The sequence below is a fragment of the Tursiops truncatus genome, chromosome 2, assembly GCF_011762595.2.
Source record: "Tursiops truncatus isolate mTurTru1 chromosome 2, mTurTru1.mat.Y, whole genome shotgun sequence".
In the NCBI taxonomy this organism is placed as follows: domain Eukaryota; kingdom Metazoa; phylum Chordata; class Mammalia; order Artiodactyla; family Delphinidae; genus Tursiops; species Tursiops truncatus.
Window position 1 is genome coordinate 142,654,145 of NC_047035.1, and position 14,229 is coordinate 142,668,373.

The 14,229-nt window shown below is 53.0% G+C and overlaps 1 protein-coding gene across 7 annotated transcripts in view; it reads right to left on the reverse strand.

Annotated features, from left to right (window-relative positions):
* IL16 (interleukin 16) overlaps positions 1-14,229 on the reverse strand; it is a 116,489-nt gene that overhangs the window by 6,604 nt on the left and 95,656 nt on the right. For 6 of the 7 annotated variants that reach the window (XM_073801458.1, XM_033852222.2, XM_073801457.1 and 3 more), the window contains 5 exons: positions 11,539-11,626; positions 10,361-10,821; positions 6,754-6,904; positions 3,094-4,192; positions 1,380-1,548 (listed from right to left, as the gene is read on the reverse strand). In XM_073801458.1, the coding sequence (XP_073657559.1) occupies positions 1,380-1,548; positions 3,094-4,192; positions 6,754-6,904; positions 10,361-10,821; positions 11,539-11,626 (1,968 nt within the window). The remainder of the gene's footprint in view (positions 1-1,379; positions 1,549-3,093; positions 4,193-6,753; positions 6,905-10,360; positions 10,822-11,538; positions 11,627-14,229) is intronic. The other variant, XM_073801459.1, reaches the window with a different exon arrangement.

Below are 14,229 nucleotides of genomic sequence, written 5' to 3' on the forward strand. Positions count from 1 at the left end.
GCGACAGGAACTGCAGAGACCTGAGAGCACATCTGCTTAAGAGGACCCACGGCTACATAGGAATGCAGACCCAGTGCTACAAGATCGTTCGTTCCTTTTATAAAAAGAGAGCAGCCAGAAATCCAGGTTTTGATTCAGGTTTGATAATATTTAGAATACAATACTTTTTTAAAAAGCACCATGCAGACCACATAAAGTATACCTGCAGGCTCTCGGGCCACCAATTTGTGCCTTAGCGCGAGGGAATAACCTTATGTCAAAGAATTCACCTGCTCTGGCACCAACAGAGCATCTGCTGCGCGGCTGGCTCTATGATCATTTGATCTGGAGTCCCCAAGACCCAGGAAGGATGAAGGGATGAATGGACCTCACTGTCTCGCCTCTACGACAGCACTGGCCCACATCTCCCAACTTTGACCCAAGTGTCAGCTTACTTGGCCTATAAGAGCCCTTTGTCAAATTGGAAAGCAAATACTGTCCCAGGAACACCCCAGGCAGGACCGCTCTTTGTATTTTACGCAACAATTTTGCCTCTGTTATTTCATTTGAATTAGGCCCTGGGGATGATGGTCCCAGTGCCCAGGTGATGAGTGAGAGCCCCAGAGGATGAATCCCGGCCCAGGGCATCTTGTCAGACTCACCCCTACCCTGGATCTAGGGAGCACCAGCTATGGTCCCTCCTTATCCTCTCATCCCAGTCTGGATGATTCCAGCACAAAAAGCCTGCATGGACTAGGGCAGCCCAGGCGGATGCAAGGCCCATGAGCCCATGCTCATCTGAGCTGAATGGGCCTCAGCTCTGCCTGACCACTTCCTCTCCATGCACCTTTGGGTCGTGCTCAGAAGGCCTAGGGGAAGTGGGACTTTCAGAATGACTTGACTGAAGTGTGGGAACCCTTACGAGCCCTGGGATCAGTCACCTCTCGGTGTGCAGGGCAAGTCTTCAGGCAAGAGATCAGAACTTGCAATGGATGGCTCACTCCCACGCAGCATCTCCCTGGAGACGCACACTGGGCAGGCAGCCCGTGGGACGTGGAAAGAGCACGGAACGTGGAGATAGAAAACCTAGGCTCTGTGACCTTGAACCTCGCCTTCCTCATTTTTTAAAGGGTCAAAAAGATACAATAAGTCTATGACTGAAAGCACTTCATGAGCTACAAAGCTCCCTACACCGGAAGGTCTTACTGTGGTCCAGTGATACACCGCCCCTCTGCCCCGGGCAGGATACAACCCGAGTCTGGTGTCAGCCCCTGGGAACTCCCTTCTCAACCTCAAGGAGCCCAGGCAGCGCGCGCTGCTTCCCCTCCGGCCCACCTGAGGTGACCACACTGCTCACAGCAAGGCCTTCATCTCTGCAAGTGCTTATAAAAGAAACCTACCTTTAACGTTGCTTCATCCAGAACCTTCACTTCCTCTATGAGCTTCTTTAATTCCTCGGAGCTCAGCAGGGAGATCACTGATTGACCAGACTGAGAAGTGCCGTGGTCGGAGCCGTCAGCTTCCGTGGGCTCACCGAGACCCTCTGTGTATTCTCTCAGCTCTGAAAGGCTTTCGTAGGGAGGACCCGCACACAGCATGAATCATGATATTAATAAGAGCTAACATCCTCAGCATAATTACTCTCTTCCAAGACGGTGCTAATGTTCGTTCTATTATTTGGTGCAGCAAATTCACAAATAGATACCAGCATCCCTCCACTATAGAGATGAGGAAATTGGGGCTTAGGGAGGGGGAATAACTTGTCTATGGTCACGTGGTTACGAAAGGCCGAGATCTGATATTTGAAATCACAGATCATGGTGTGTCTGACTCCAAAGTCTGTGTTCAGAACCTCAGCACCTCACCCCAGAGTATAACTATGCTTTGGACAAATCTGCACCTAGATGGCCACCAAGACGGATGTCCTTTCACACACACACTCACCTTGGCCTCCTTCACAGATGTTGTCAGCACCTGCCTATCCCACCTTAGCACCTAATCACTACACAAGGTGGAGGGCGTCTCACAGCAGTAACTGCTCATGGTGAGCCTTGCAGTTCCAGAAGAACAGGCTCTCAGCCAGAAAGAGCAAGCTCCTGGGAAGCCTAAATAGTAAAGGCTACGATTCTACCACTGACCAACTCTAGTGCTTGAGCTGGTCTGGCTCTTCAGCCCCTGATCCGGGGGTGTCTTGGTGCAGGGGTCCCCAACCCCCGGGCCGCACAGCAGGAGGTGAGCGGCGGGCGAGCGAGCGAAGCTCCATCTGCCGCCCCCCTCGCTCCCTATTGCTCCCATTACAGCCTGAACCTCCCCCTCCCCCCGGGTCTGTGGAAAAATTTTCTGCACAGAACTGGTCCCTGGTGCCAAAATGGTTGGGGACGCTGTTTTGGAGGATCTCTCCTGTTCCCTCACAGTAGGTGGCACCTGATAGAACATCTGCGTCAGTGAGTCTCAAACATTTCTCAGCAATATAAGAACAATACGTAATACTGATCAATGCACGGTTGTTCTGATTCAAGAGGGAAGACTAAACCCCAGCCCTGCAGCAGGAGCTCTGGGGCACTGCTGGGAGCCCCCCGCGCCCCCGGTTCTGTGGAGCAGGTCTTGCCCAGCTCCTGATTTCAACTGAAGAGGAAACCGAGGGGGAGTGTGGAAGGAACCAGCTCACGGTCAGGGCGTCAGTGTGGGAGATGGGACTGGGGCTCAGGTGTCCAAACTCCCAGGCCAGGAGGCTGAACCCTGTGCAGAGTACAGGTGGATTTCTTTGGAGAGAGGGAGGTGGCAAGAACCCCCAAGGGATCATCTCCTGGCCTCGTTCGGGTCTTCCTGAGCAATGGCCGGATATGTCCAAGGTGCATTAGTTCCAATATGCACGTGTAATTCAGCAGGGGGCCAGTTCTGTCCCCCACCTCCCACCCCTCCCAAGGCCGGGTGTTGTGAAAACCCCTTAATACAGAAGGCAGAGGTGTGACACACACACACGCACGCACACGCGCGTGTTTCAAAGAACAGGTGGAACAATCCTTTAGCAAACCTGGGTGATGTTTTACAAGACATAGAGGATTATAAGAGGAAGAAAGGCAAGAAAGTTCAACACTGGGCAGAGACACTCACTTGAGCGAGAAGCCCGTGTCTGAGGCAGGAGATTCAGCAGAACTAATTGCAGCTGGATCTTCACTGGACGCCATGGGGGACGACGCCCCTTCCTTGGGGCTGCAGGAGGTCTGGCCACAGGCGACGGAAGACGGAAGGCACAGCAGGGACTTCATGACAGCCGATGACACCTGGCTGCTGATGGAGTAGAGTTTACTGGTCTTTTCATCCAGTGGCTTCATCTCACAGGACTGGGTCCTGCTCAGGGGGAAGCTCCGTGACCGCTGGCTTGGTATCTTGACCCCTGGGCCTCGAGATCCCTCCATCTGCGTCGCCAGCAGCCTCGAGAGAGGGTCGGGGTCCGAGGAGAGGGTTTTCTGACCGGGCTGCTGTCCGGGGGGAGGGGACTCCGGCACACCGGGGTCGCTGGCCTCCAGGGCCGCGAGGGAGGCCCGGGGCAGCTGCTCTGGCTCCGGCCACTGCTGCTCCACGGCGGGGGGAGCCCCTCGCCCTGAGACACCAGGAGCCCGAGAAGCCCGTCCTCCCTCTTGCTCCCCAGGAGGTTTTGCTTCCGCCCCGGAGGAGCTGGAGGGCTGGAGGCTTAGTCTCTGGGCTCCTTTGTCAGGCCGGTGAGAAGAGCCAAAGGTTTCAAAGGAGCTGATCCTTTGCTTGATGGAAGAGGAGGCCCGTAGGGGTGGCCCTGGGCGCTCCCTGGAGGTGGGTGTCGGCTGGCTGGCGGAGGCTGCCTCTGGGGGCTGCCTTGGGGCACGATTCCTCAAATCCTTCAAGCTTTGGCGAAACCAGGTGGGCTTGGGGGCCACTGGAGGACCCTTCTTCACCGTGCTGCCGTCTGCCGACTTGTAAACTGTGGGACCGCCACTGGTGGTGTCCAGTTTGGGCACAGTCCCATCTGGGTGGCCCTGAATCCCATCTTCCTCACCCAGCGTGACGACGGGCTGCAGTGGCGTGTGGCTATGATTCTCACTCATGACGGGGCTAAAGAGATTTTTGATGCAGTCAGAAATTCTAACCCAAGGGTCTTCGGCGGTGATATCGAGGGTATAGTCCATCCGAGCCTGCCGCTTAAGCAGTGGGTGTTTTATCGGAGACGTTGGCGTCACTGGGGAGCAGAAAGGCCAAAGTTGTGCGTTACACCTGATCGTGGGTTTTCTTCCTAAGTTCTAGTTTCAACGACGAATAGCAAGGATGCTAGAGGAGACGATAAGTGGTGGATCCCTTGTTGGGTGAGCTGCTACCCAACGTGCCATTACCTGGCTAAGTGTGAACAGGCAGGGTCACAGAACCAGAGGACCAGAGCTGTGAGTCACTCCACAGCATCCCAGCATTTTAGAGCTACAAGGGTTCGCACAGAATACCTAGTCTGACCTCTGACATTGTATGATTGAGGAACCCAACAGTCATGAGGGCAAGGGGTCATCTACTGGCAGAGCCAGGGTGAGAACCCCTGTCTCCTGATTCCCCACTTTCGTATTCTTTCCACTAAATAGCCTCTTAGATAACTCATTAGAACTTGAAAGGTCAAAGCGGTCCTCTTACCTTTTAAACTTTTAAGCCAAGGGTCACACATGGGCAGCCGTATTTGGTTTGGACCGCCATGTCATTAAAAAGCAAAAGTGGGCGTGCACACCTTCCGACGGGGCACACCCCAGCTCTGCGCAGTCACAGCCCTCACCCTCACCAGGTCGGCATTTCCCCCGTTAAAGCATCCATCTGGTGCCTGAAGTCATGTGAGTTTGCCACTCTCCCTACTCAAAGAATTACCCAGCTTGCTCGGCAAGGGAGCATTCCCCCTACCTAAAGAGCTGATGAGAGGATTCCAGGTAGAAAGAAGCTCTGTGACAACGATTCCCAAACTTGGCTGGCACATTGGAGTCTGGAGGACCTAAGAATGCTGACGTCCAGCCCTGGGTGCTGATGTAATACACCGGGGATGCAGCCTGGGCACTGGTGTTGGAGCAGCCCCACAGGTCATTCCAACCTGCTCTCTCAGGCACGCCTAGTCAAGTTCAGCCCCTCACCACTGGTGGTCTTTCTTGGAAGCCAGTCTTGAACAAGCCAGAAGAGGGGAGTCTGCCTAGACTCTTTCCCAGGAACAGAGGGAGGCCGGCCCCCAAGTCCTGCACAGCCAAGAAGCCAAGTAGATGCGTGGCCCTCGGGTCACCCCAGGTCTGATCTCGCCCTGGTCAGGAGTATGCTGCTCTGGTCCCATGCTCTGGGGGATGCTGGTATCAGAATGCAACCCAGTTTAAGGAGGGCTGACTCCTCCTGCCCCTGGTCTCAACGCCAGCCCTCAAGGTATGCAAACCATGGAGAGCACTAAGCCTTGAAGATGCCCAGGAGACCTTCTGCAACATCCCACAGGCCAGGGTGGTCAGTACTGACGCCGGGGGCTGTACCACGTGAGCCCAGCCCCCTCAGCCTGCTTCTGCACTTACATATCGCTCTGCTGCAGGGCCTGTCGTAAGACTCAGTAGTCAGACGTTCTACAGGAGAGCCCTCTGCAAACTGAGGCGAGGAGCTCTTGCCAGTAGAACACCAAGGTATTCCCTGGCAAGTTCCTCAGTTGGGGGGACTCAGGGGAGGGACGGGGAGAGGAGCCTCCAGTGGTAGGGCCGCTGCTCTGGGTGAGACGTGCCAGCTATTTCCATTCATAACGTCCCTTAACCTCTGAGAGCCTTCCGTGTGCTTTTCACGTAGTGTTTCTCAAACAGGTCCAGTAATAAATATGTAGGTTTGTAACCGACACAGTTATTACCTTGCCACTGCTGGGAGCTCCTTGATGGCAGGAACTGGTCTTTCTTCTTTCTCTCATTCTCTTTCTCATTCCTTCTCATATCTTCTCTCTCTCTCTCTCTCTCCCCCTGTCTCGGTCTCTGTCTCTACCTCTGTCTCTATCTCTTCCCCTCCCTCCTTCCTAAGAAGCTAGCACAGGGCCTCACGAAGCCAGCGCTCAGTACACGCTGGCTGAACTGAATCACATGTTGGGCTGCTGTGTGATTTCCCACTTGCTGATGAGTGAACTGAGGCTCAGAAAAGTAAAGAAAGCTGCCCAGGGTCACATTCGTGAAGGACAGAGCCGGGCTTCCTACCCTGGTCCCCCTGACCCCAGGTCCGATGCTCTTTCTAACAAAGCTCTGCATATTCAGCTCATGTCCCAGCACTGCCAGGGGCGCCATGTGGGCACACCCCTTCCATCCACGCCCCCCTCCCCCCGCAGGAGGCGGTGACCGCCAGCAACATGCTGTTGATTCCTCCCTCTCTGACCCCGCGTTCCCAGACTTGGAAATGCTGAATGCAGCTTACTAGAACGCTGTCACCCTAGAGGGAGCAGCTGCTCACTGTGGTTGGGTGGGCGTGTCCTGGACCTTTTCCCGAGGGCCCCTTTCTCCAGCTGGCTGTCTGGATTGGCCCGACTTCCCCCTGCATCCCCCGGCCCCATCACAGCATCACAGATCCAGCCAGGAGGTTCCCACCCTGGACAGCAACCCCACGGTCCTGCAGTCCCACCGCCTCGGGGGACTCCTGACCGTTCATCGGCCCAAGTCCAGCTGTCGAGTTGTGCAGAACCCTCCAACGCTCTGGGCAGACTCACGTCCTTCCCTGAGCACCGGACCTTGATCCGGAAGTTCCTTCCTCCTGCAGATCTAATTGAAAACCTACCTGGGCTGCCTCCTCTCCTCCCCGGCTGGCCCTCTGAGGAGGACGTCGTCTGCGGGCCGACTGCAGGTCCTGGGCTGCAGGCAGTGGCGTGAGGGCTTCTCCCTGCTGCGCCTTCCTGCACAGGCAGCGGCGGCAGTACTTCGCTGGCTTCCTGTGGTGTAAACAGGAAGCAAGACCGTGTCAAAACGGTAGCCTCCAGCTGTGAGAAGGCAAGGCGCACTTTGATTGGGACTGGAGAGGTGACGTTCAGATGCTTTCATGAGAAGTGCAGCGGCCCTGTCAGTCAAGGGCCTTTCCTCCACTGTGGTACCTGCCTGGCTGACCCAGGGAGCCAGCACCTCCTGGAGGCCCAGAGCATCCCTCTGCTTCCCACGAGCCGGTGTCCAGAACAAGGGCTCATCCTATTGACATATGTGGAGATCCTGGGCTCTCTGTGACAGGGAAAAGAGGCTTGGGAGTGGGGACGGGGGACTGTCACTGCTTCACTTACCACTGCCTTCTGCAAAACTACCCCCCGTCCCAGGAGGGAAGAGAACCAGGCAAAGAACTACCCTCTAGTCTTCACCAAGTTAAGGTTAGAACACTTGGAGGAAACCGTGGCTGTCGCTTTCTACACTGTGATTCATTATTCAGTTATTTAGAAAGCGTGCTGCAAGGGATGACAGATGCTCAGGACCCGTGCCGTCACTTCCCTTTGCAGCCCCCAGAGTGACATTGTCATTCTAGGGCAGCATCGTTTCCCCCACTGAGCCTTCACAAAGCAGCCTAGGGATGAAAGCACCAAGTAACCATCCAATGCTTGACTAGAGTTCGGGTTTTCATACAGCATGAAAGAGATGCTGTCAGGACCCAGAGGAAGCAGCCAGCAGCAGTTCTGTCCCAGAGAGGTGCTGAGGGCCTCCCAAGGGAAGTGCTTTTTGTCTGGTTCTTGAGCAAAGGGTAAGAATTTTCTAGGCAGAGAAGCTGAGGGAGAGTATTCCAGAGACATAGACGTACACAGTAGAAGGAATAAGTAAAGTACCAACTCAGAAAGAAAAAAAAAAGGCAGACATCATCAAAACGATGCTGCCGAAATTTTTCTGCAAGGGAAATACTCTGCCATGCTGCCGTGGATGGCATCTGTGTCCTGCTCATTCCAGGGTCAGGTGGAAGGACGGGCTGGCTATCTGACAGGGCTGCAGGCTTCCTCCCAAAAAGAAGGAAGGAAGGAGGAACAAATGCACCATTTGGGACTAAAAAAGACATCGAAAATGTCTGTGGCCTGAGATTTAATACCTACTTTGTCAATAAACATTCTTTAGGAAAGAAAATTCTACAGAAGTTAGAAATATGTTCCCAAAGCATTGTCCCAGCCCAAGGTCCCTAGTGTAGAACTGAGTCTAGGGGGGCATCTTGGAAACACTGAGAGACTAACGAACTCAAAGGAATCGTTGCGTTTCTTGAACTAGTCCTTCGTAAAAGCAAGGCTTGGCCATGGCCTTAGAAGCTTAAAACATTAGACTGATGGTATCTAAGACACTCATCAGCAGGAAAAAATGATATGTGGCTGAAATTTAACTTCACCCAGTTGGAACTCTGAAAGATGAGGTGACACTTGTCTATATCCATGATTGGTTGACACTTTCATAGGCCGATGCTCTGGGTACCAACCACAGTCATCAAAGCAACTTTGCATCTTGGAACGGACACAGATGTGTGTTGTCTTTTCATCAGCACACCTGATGTTGCACCCTCTATATGGAAGTTGTTTTTTTTTAATTAGCTCCTGAAATAAATTTGATTTTACTTGAATTTTGCTCTAAATAGTGTTTCCTGGCACAGTGCTTGGTGAAAGAGGGAGAGAGAAGGGAAAGAAGGAAAGAAGACAGAGATGTGGACTTAGGGGAGAAAGTGATTTTTAACCACAAGTGATAGTTCCAGCTGATTTTCTAGAAGGGAGGGAAGGGAATACACTGAAGGTGATTTTGGTAGTGAAAGTTAAGTCCCCTTGAGTTACAGTAGATGAAAAAGATTTGGGGGTTGTAATAAAAACTTGAGAAGGGTCTTGGGACCCTGGAGAGAAAAGACTAGGGGAGGGGAAGGTGGGGGGACAGAGAGAGAGAGACAGAGACAGAAAACGGACAAGGAGGAGGTGGAGGGAGGGAGAGAAGGATGGAGAGATGTTATACACGGGGGCCAAGGAGAGAAACACCCAGTGAGAAATCCCCAGGCACGGCGGTGGAGATTTTTAAGAATGACGTGCAGCAAACAGCCCCCTGTTTTTGCTGTGCTATAATCCTTTCTCTGTACCCCCAACGCCCAGGAAAATAATGTGGTGTCGGTTGTGCTTTTGTAAAAGGCCGTAGAAGGGTCTGTGGGCCACGTGGGACACAGCAGAAGGTGGGAGGGTGCAGGCAGGAGCGACAGATGCGGAAGAGGCATCACAGCGTGGCAAAGACAAGGGACTTCTGCTTGCAGCAGATCTCCCTCTTCTGCAGAAGAAGAAGGAGGAGGTTTGAAGCAGAAACCCTGATTCCTCCTCCAGCAGCCTCACTTGGGGAGACTCCCCTGCCCCATATCTGGTCCAACCCGGCCAGGTGGCCCAAGGGCATCGCTGGGGCAGACCTGCTCTGGCAAATCCGCTCCTTTTCTGGGTCTCCAGGGACGAAGTAAAAAGCCTGGCTTCTCAGCCTCTCTGTTCCTAATTTGCCCTCCTGGACTTATAGGTCTCAGGCTCGAAGGAAAATGAAATGTTTGCTTAGAAAGGAGGAGCAGGCGAACAGATCCACGTCGGCAACTCCATCATGAATTGCTAACCAGCCACATCCTGCCGGCCTGCAAAACCGTGCTTCCTCTTCAGTAACCTGGTTTCCTCCCCTCTTCACTCTCACCCCTCCTACTCGATAGCTTCCTCTCTGGGGTTTCTTATTCCTGCTGAAGTTTACCAACCCTCCTTTACCGATTGTTAGAGGGGATTCCCAGTTCCACCTGCCCAGAGAAGGCAGCTGTCGGGGAAGACGTGAAAGACAGCATAGCCTAGTGATAAAGTGACCCACTGGCAATGTGACCTTGAGCAAGTCCCTCGGCTTCCTCTTTGCATGAAGGGCACCCTCATCCCCAGGTGGTTGTCAGGCTTTAACTGAGACAAAGCACAGCGCCTGGGCATAAAAACGGCCCAAGATGCAGAAGCTGCCTGGCCGTCAGCCTGCCTTCCCGGAGGGGAGTTGGGATGGGAGGACTTGAGGTCTTTAGGGGTGCGATGGAAGAGCCAATGTAGCAATGAACACCATTATGCCTGACAGTCTGTTAGGCAACCGCTTGGTCGGTTCCATTTAATCCTCATGCTAGCCCGTGGAGGGAGCCTCTAAACTTGGCCCCAATTAACAGATAAGGAAAGTGAGGCTTAGAGAGCTGTGAAAACAACCCTGAATTCCAGGGTGTAATGGATGGGAACACAGAAGCCAATCAACAAGACTGGGGCTTCAGTTGAGATCTGCCGGGCTTAAAGCCTCTCTTTCCGCAGTCGGCCCTAAGCTGGAGCCCAGCCTCTTCTCTCTGATGGAGGAGAATCCTCCTCTGCCCGTGGCTAACGCTCTGCGAACGCTCAACCCATCGGACATACTCTTACCTGGCCACAGGTGGGCAAGGTGTGTCCAGGAGGGCACAGGGAGCCCCCTCTCTCTTCTAGACTCTTCTGAGGGTCACTGTCACTTTTAAAGTATTTTCTGGGTGGAGGCTTGGGCTTGGAGGACGTAGGCTTTCTCACCAAGATCTCGAAGGATTTCTTCAGTCTCAGTGGCGGGTGGCCGCCCGGGCTCTCCTGGGGCGGCCCGGATGATGCCCCAGGAGGCACCCCTGGCTCCGGCCCCAGGGGCAGGCTGGGGCTGCGCGTGCTGACTTCCAAGTCGGAGGGCGGCTGCTCTCCGCCACTGCTGGGGCTGCCCCCGGGGGACCCCGACATGTAGCTGCTGTCACTGCTGGAGCGGATCATGACCTTCGGAGCCCTGCGATGCGGAGGAGCCGAGTTCTTCTCCCGGTCCTTCTCCAAGGTCGGCCGCCCGTGCCAGCTGCTCTCCAGCCTTTTGACACCTGCATTGGAAGCACAAGGGAACCTCCACCCCTGGCCTTGCTCCCAAGGTGAGCCACGGGGGGCACGCCGCCTGCCCAGGCTGTCCGATTCTCCTCCGAGGTCACTTCGGTTTGGAACTCGGCAGTCTTGGGTCCGGTGCCCAGCACCAGTGACTTTAGGTTGGGAAAATCATTCAAACGCTCTGAGTCTCCACGTGATGGAGACTGAGATGCACCCCCTCGATGGCCCTTCAAGGAAGGGCTTGATGTCCTAGCTGTGCCGAGTGCCGAGAGCAGATGGCCTGTGGCTGTCAGCCCCTCCAGGGACTGCCTTGGCTACAGAGAGCTACCTCGCCCGAGGGGCAGCCCGTCTCCACAGCCTGATGGAGATGGGGCTAGAAAGGCCCAGTCATTTCCGCCAACAGGGCAACTCTGACGGGCCATTTGAGCTCCAGGGGTGGGCGGAAGCTGTCTGGCGTCAGTTCAGCTCAGCTCGTCCCTCTGCCCAGCCCCGTGACTCCCCTCCCTTCCACAGGTGTGGAGCCCAGGATGCTTCTGAATAAACATCCTGCAGGCCAAACCCCATGTCAGAGTCGGCTTCCGGGGGAACCCAGGCCCCCACACTCCATGTCCTCATCTGTAAGATGGAGATCCATTGGAGAGGGTGAGTTAATGGCTAAACTCAAAGCTTTCTAAGAAGACAAAGATACTGCAAATGCAAGTTCACTGTTTCCTTACCTTCCAGACTCCACTGGTGCCTCTCCTTTCCAAACTTGACATTCTCCACAGCCTGGGCCACAGCTTCTTTGAGTTGCTGTTCAGAGACCTAGAAAATATCCATCACCTCCTCAAGCAAACAGTGGAAACTGTTGCATCAGGATCTGAGTCCTGTACCGGCTCCCAAGCTGAGTCCCTGGAGTCTAGTTTCTTTCCTTCACACCCACTCTACGAAGAGCCGACAAATTCCATTTCCAAAAACATCTGGGCATCAATGGTTCCCTAGTATCTTCCAGGTAAAGTCCGAACTCTGTCAGTAATAGGGTTGCCAAGACGGCCCCTCTCAACTCTCCAACCTTCTCCCCACTACTTGCTGCAAAACTAGGCAAAGTTACCATTTCAGAGTTTACCTCTGGGAGCTATTCCATTCTTAAGGCTATCAGGACATCATCATCGTCGTCATTACCAACAACGAAGACGTCATAACCATCACCCTAATCATCTTATTGTCACAGGTAATTAATCACTTAGAGTAATAGTTAAAAGTCTGAGTCCTGGAGCCAAACAGACTTGTGTTCAAGTCCCAGCGCCCCCATTTTCTAACTGCACACACTTGCACAGGGTACTTAACCTTCTAAACCTCAATTTTTTTTTCTGTAAAATGATGACAACAATAGAACCTACTTCACAGTAAGAACAGAGGGTTTTAAGAAATACGTTGTTTGACACCAAAAGCACAGGCAACAAAAGAAAAAAATAGATAAATTGGACAATGTCAAAATGAAAATATTCTGTGGATCAGTCAACAAAGGGCACAATCAATAGAGTGAAAAGGCAACTCAGGAAATGGGAGAAGACATTTGCAAATCATACTCCTGCAACTCAAAAACAAACAATCCAAGTAAAACACGGGCAAAGGATTTGAGCAGCCATTTTCCAAAGGAGATATACAAATGGCCAACAAGCACGTGAAAAGATGCTCAACATCACTAATCATTAAGGTAATGCAAATCCAAACCACCATGAGATGGCTCAACATCACTAATCATTAAGGTAATGCAAATCCAAACCACCATGAGATGTCCCTTCACACCCATGAGGATGGCTACTATCAGAAAAATAGAAAATGAAAAGTGTTGACTAGGATACGGAGAAATTGAAACACTTGTACACGGCTGGTGAGAGTGTAAAGTGGTGCAGCCACGATGGAAAACAGGATGGCAGTTCCTCAAAAAAATTAAAAATAGAATTACCGTATGATCCAGCAATTCTACTTCTGGGTATATACCCAGAAAGGATGGAAAGCAGGGACTCAGATATTTGTACACCTATGTTCATAGCAGCATTATTCACAATAGCCAAAAGGTGGAAGCAACCCAAGTGTCCATCAGCAAATGAATGGATATGCAAAATATGGTCTCTACATACAAGGGAATCTTATTCAGCCTTAAAAAGGAAGGGAATGGTGACACATGCCACAACATGCATGAGCCTAAAGGACATTATGCTACGTGAAATATGCCAGTCACGAAAGGACGAAACCGTATGACGTCACTTGTATGAAGTACGCAGAGTAGTAAAATCATGGAGACAGAAAGTAACATGGTCACCTCCAGGGGCGGGGAGGTGGGGGCATGAGAGTTGTTTAAGGGGTAGAGAGTGTCGGTTTGGCAAGACGGAGAGTCCTTGGAGATGGCTGGTGGTCATGGCTGCAAAACAATGTGAATGTCCTTTGTGCCCCGCTTCATTTTGAACTCCACGCTTCAAAATGGCTAAGATGGGGGACTTCCCTGGCAGTCCAGTGGTTAAAACTCCGCGCTTCACCTGCAGGGGGCGCGGGTTCAATCTCTGGTTGGGGAATGGAGACCCCACAGGCCGCGCGCTGCGGCCAAAAAAAAAAAAAAAAATGGCTAAGATGGTAAACTTCATGTTAGATAATTTTACCCCCCCCCCCGCAAAAAAATAATACTAAATAAATCATTAAAAGTGCTGGGCACAATTCCTGCCGAATGGTAGACTGTCAGTAGAAGAGATTTACCCTCAACAGCCGTCCTGTAAGGTGAAGACCACACCCCCATTTCAGAGTTGAGGAACCAGAGCCTCTAAGAGGTTAGATGGATGTCCAAGGTCACTCAAAGTAAATAGCGAAGCTGGGCATAAGCGAGGCACCCTGCTGCCTGTGTGTGTCCCCTGCCTGCAGTGCCTTAGCCCTGCTGCTGCTCCAAGCTCCGCCTACCCTTCACGACCTGGCTCCCTCAGCTGAGCAGCTGGGCCCCTGACCCCCTCACGCCCAGGGTCCTCACCTCCTGTGGACTCTCTGTGTGGATGCCTCACCCCTCCAGCCAGAATGCAAGCCCCTCAAGTGCAGGGGCCACAGCCTCGCCCCCCTACCCTGCGTCCTCCTCCGCTGCTCTCTCGCCATGGTCCTCCAGGGCAGCAAGAGGCACGGATCACTGAATCGAGACCCCTTTCCTTTCTCTTCTCTTCTACTGCCCAGAGGTTTAGACGAGTTACTTGTTTACCGTAAGTGAGAGGTTCGCTTTCCTCCAGTGTGCTTACTGTCCGTGCTTAATAACTGAGCAGGGCTGGGTTTGAATCCCACCCCACAGGCACGTGTGACTCTTCCCCATCATTCTGTTCTCTGTCCTGTCTCTGCTGGGAGTTTGGGAGCCCACTAGTTACGAACACAGGCTATGGTGGATATAAATCGTC